The sequence below is a fragment of the Nanorana parkeri genome, unplaced genomic scaffold (assembly GCF_000935625.1).
Source record: "Nanorana parkeri isolate BGI_ZX_2015 unplaced genomic scaffold, ASM93562v1 scaffold21, whole genome shotgun sequence".
Taxonomy (NCBI): domain Eukaryota; kingdom Metazoa; phylum Chordata; class Amphibia; order Anura; family Dicroglossidae; genus Nanorana; species Nanorana parkeri.
Window position 1 is genome coordinate 2,658,349 of NW_017306289.1, and position 3,606 is coordinate 2,661,954.

The following is a 3,606-nucleotide window of genomic DNA, read 5'->3' on the forward strand; positions in this document are numbered from 1 at the left end:
GGGGGGGGGGGGGGGGGGTATGGGGCAACAGTTTTCTTTCTTTTTAAACTTTTTTGACTATTTTTTAAATGATGTTTTCATTATTTTATCTTATTATTTTATTTTTAACTTTACTGTTAGGGGCTTTGGGGCAATATCAGAGGTAAGCTAAACCCTGATATTTCCCTGTTGAAATAACACAGAGTCCTCAATCTCTTTTTCTGCAACCCCAGCACTCAATGAACAGGAAGCACTCAGCACAGAGACTTCCTGTTCATTCATAAATTGAGGAGATACTATGTCCACAATGCTTAATGAACAGGAAGTGATGTAGAGCACTTCCTACTCATTTATAATTGGGGGCACAGTACCTGAATACTATGTCCTCAATTATTAAAAAAAAAATGGGTATTATATTGTATTTTTGGGCACTAAAATTAACTTAAGTGTAATTTTTACTGAAATGTTGGGTTTGATTAAGAATTGCGCTAATATCAAGTGATATACAAATTTGCAACTGCCACCATTTTATTCTACAGGGTCTGTGCTTTCAGGAAATATATAACAGAGGTTTTAAGTAATTTTTAAGCCTACAATGTGGATTATAACATGCAAAAAAACGCACCGAAAGGGATAAAGGAATCTGGAATAGTGTAATTATGCCTTTAGAAATCAATGGCAATGCCGTACAATCAATGTGTATTGTGTTGCACCCCATCAGCAACGGAATTAAAAAAAAAAAAAATTACATGCTGTAATGTTTGGGGAACTTAGCACATATGGTGAGCATTTAACGAACAGTCTTGAAGCCGTTTTAACATAAAAAGGACAGCCTTTTATTTCTTACGTAACAGAAAACAAAGCTTTAACAATAACACAAGGTCTGCTTGAATTTCAGCAAAACTAAATGTATGACAAGCTCACCATCTCCAGGTTGTTGCACATACTCCTTGTGCCCTGGACATTAAGGTTTTTCTTAACAGAGCCACAGTCCACCTCTCGTGGACTCTTAAACACATCCCTGATGTGTCACTGGCTCTCTGTCTCCTCGGCTGTCTCCCAGGTGCCTCGAGCGCACACATAGCCACCTGGCTCCCCTCTTCTGGGTGGAGTCCTCCTGCCTCCTGAACACCTCTGTTCCTCTTCCCAGCTGGAGCCCTCATGTGCCTGCAGCCCACACCAACTCCTCCCTTGAGCTATGGTCTGGGCTCTTAATTAGGCAGCTCTCAGCCACCTGATGACTGGCAACACCTGACCTCATGACTGAAGATTTCATCCCACCCAGAACTCTTAAGGTGCCCATACACCTTACGATTATCGTACGATAATCGCATTAGATCGCGTTTTCGTCCGATAATCGCAAGGTGTATGGGCAGGGTACAACTGCAAATACTGTACATTCATATGACTTTTGACTCTCAAGCATGTTTAAAAAATTTGGTCGATCGTGCGATTTTCGCAAGGTTAGTGGCGTTTCCGTACGTCAAAAATCGTACGATCTACAATGCTCATGCACAAACGAAAATACGTGCGCTCGATTACCGCAATTCGTCCAGGTGCTTTTTTTACTTTAATTTACGGCTAATTGAACCTTGCGATAATTGGGGCATGATGGGGCTGCCGTACGACAATCGTACGATGGTTCCATCATCGGCCGAAAAGTTTCGTCCGATAATCGGAAGGTGTATGGCCACTTTAAGATATCTCCAGAGATCCAGATCCCAGCTACAATCTGGAAAAACCAGAAGAAACTGAAAGGCTAGCCTCTTCCCTGCAAAACGAATTATCTTCTGGAGACTCTCAGCCCCTCTGGCTGAGAGTCCTGGGTGTCTGTGTCGTCAGCTTACTCCGTTGCATTGCCACGCACTGCCACAATGCAAAAAAGAAAACAATAACACGCATAAATACACACCAAAACATGTCTTAAAAAACATTTCTTTGCAATACAAAGCGTAAATCTAGTTTTAAAGTACATCTGATGCCAAAACTTTTGTTATTTTGCGCAGAGTAGAGGAGGGATAAAATTGCTGTCCGTTTTTTGTTTTGAAATCTGTGTCTTATGAGAGAGATTTGCCTTCACTTCCTGTCCAATGTAAGGCAAATCCCCTGTTAGACGATGTAATGGGAACAGGTGTCCCTATTGAAAGATTTATCTATTCCATTTTCCATTTCAGGTATGGGTGGTTTTCACACCTCACAGGATTAAAATATCCTCTGTGATACTCAAAAAAAATGACACAGGCACTTACGATATTTGAGCTGAACAATCTGCTGGGCTTCGGATCTTCAAATCATCATGTTCTGAAAACAAAAAAAAAGTTAATATCTCCTAAATATACCTAAAGTATTAACCAAATATACAATATATTAGATTTACATTATTTTAATGTCTTCTGGGAGTAAAATATAGCGCAGCATGGCTCATTTGGACATGCAGCAGTTTACTATATAAAGTAATTTAAATAAAGTGAAGCATGGAGACTGCCATTGCCAAGCTCTCCTGAAAATGCTAGCTGCCAGGTCGTCATGGTCACCCTCTGGCTTCAGTACATTGAGTCAGTTTTACCATTACAGCCAGGCAAGTAGCATTTTTCTTTCATGACTGTTTTACTTCAAAGAACTGTGTATCCAAAACCAAAACTTTTTTTTTCACTTTGGACAAAGTAGGGAATAGTTAGTATTTTTTGCCCTCTTTGTTAAAGTGACACTAAACTCAATAGTTACATTTTAGAAATGCATTCTAGTACCTTTACATTTCCCACTGGCAGGTGCTAGAACACTGGTGGGGCACTGATCCTTGATACTGATGGCACTGGGCTTTTAAGAACTGCTCAGGAATGGGTGCTAAAATTGGGGAGGTTTATGGGCACCTTTCAGACCCATTAACAGCCCACAGTGCTTGTGGACATGAAAGAATAAAACAGAAAACAAAAGAAAACACAAATGTGTCCCTTGGTGGGGCTTTTCTCTCTCTTCTCTTGCTAGGTTGCCTAATTTCAGACTGCCGTGATCTTATGGCTGACTCCGGCCACTTGCAGAGAGATCAGCGTCCCTGGTTACGTGCTAACCAGGGACACTGATCTCCAAACAGCTAACTCTCCCTGGCGCTCCGGGAGTATCCCGCTCCCGGCCGCCAAGGAGAGAAACACTGCTGTGTCTTTTTTTTTATTCTGACACGGAGCCATGTTTTTTTATTTGCCCATTGGAATGCATTGCTAGATTCCTATTGGCTATTTCAATTTGCAATAGCCAATAGTAAACTAGCATTGTACCCGCCCTCTGCTGCAGTTCTCCATCAGGTCCATCAGCAGAGGGCGTGTACAATGCTAGTTTACTATTGATAGACCTGTATGTTTGTGTGTGTGGAAAGGTTTACCTAGAGTTCCTTGCAACATCACTGGAACACCATATTTGATAATATAACTATGGTGAACAATGCATCACATTTAAAGAAGAACTTTTGGATGAGTGAATTACACTCATCCCCATAGGTAGAGCCGACATATGACACTGAAACTGTCAGGAAGTAAACGAGCAGCGGTATGTTTTTGCTCATTTCCCGATCATGTCCCTGCAGAGACAACAGTCACCGCTCCCCGCAAGGATTTCCCCCCCCCCCCCCCCCCA

At 41.6% G+C, this 3,606-nt stretch overlaps 1 protein-coding gene across 1 annotated transcript in view; it reads right to left on the minus strand.

Annotated features, from left to right (window-relative positions):
• The window catches only part of LOC108792180 (AF4/FMR2 family member 3-like), a 146,478-nt gene that overhangs the window by 51,125 nt on the left and 91,747 nt on the right, over positions 1 to 3,606 (minus strand). Inside the window, exon 5 of the mRNA XM_018562896.1 lies at positions 2,229 to 2,280. Coding sequence (XP_018418398.1) covers positions 2,229 to 2,280 — 52 coding nt within the window. The remainder of the gene's footprint in view (positions 1 to 2,228; positions 2,281 to 3,606) is intronic.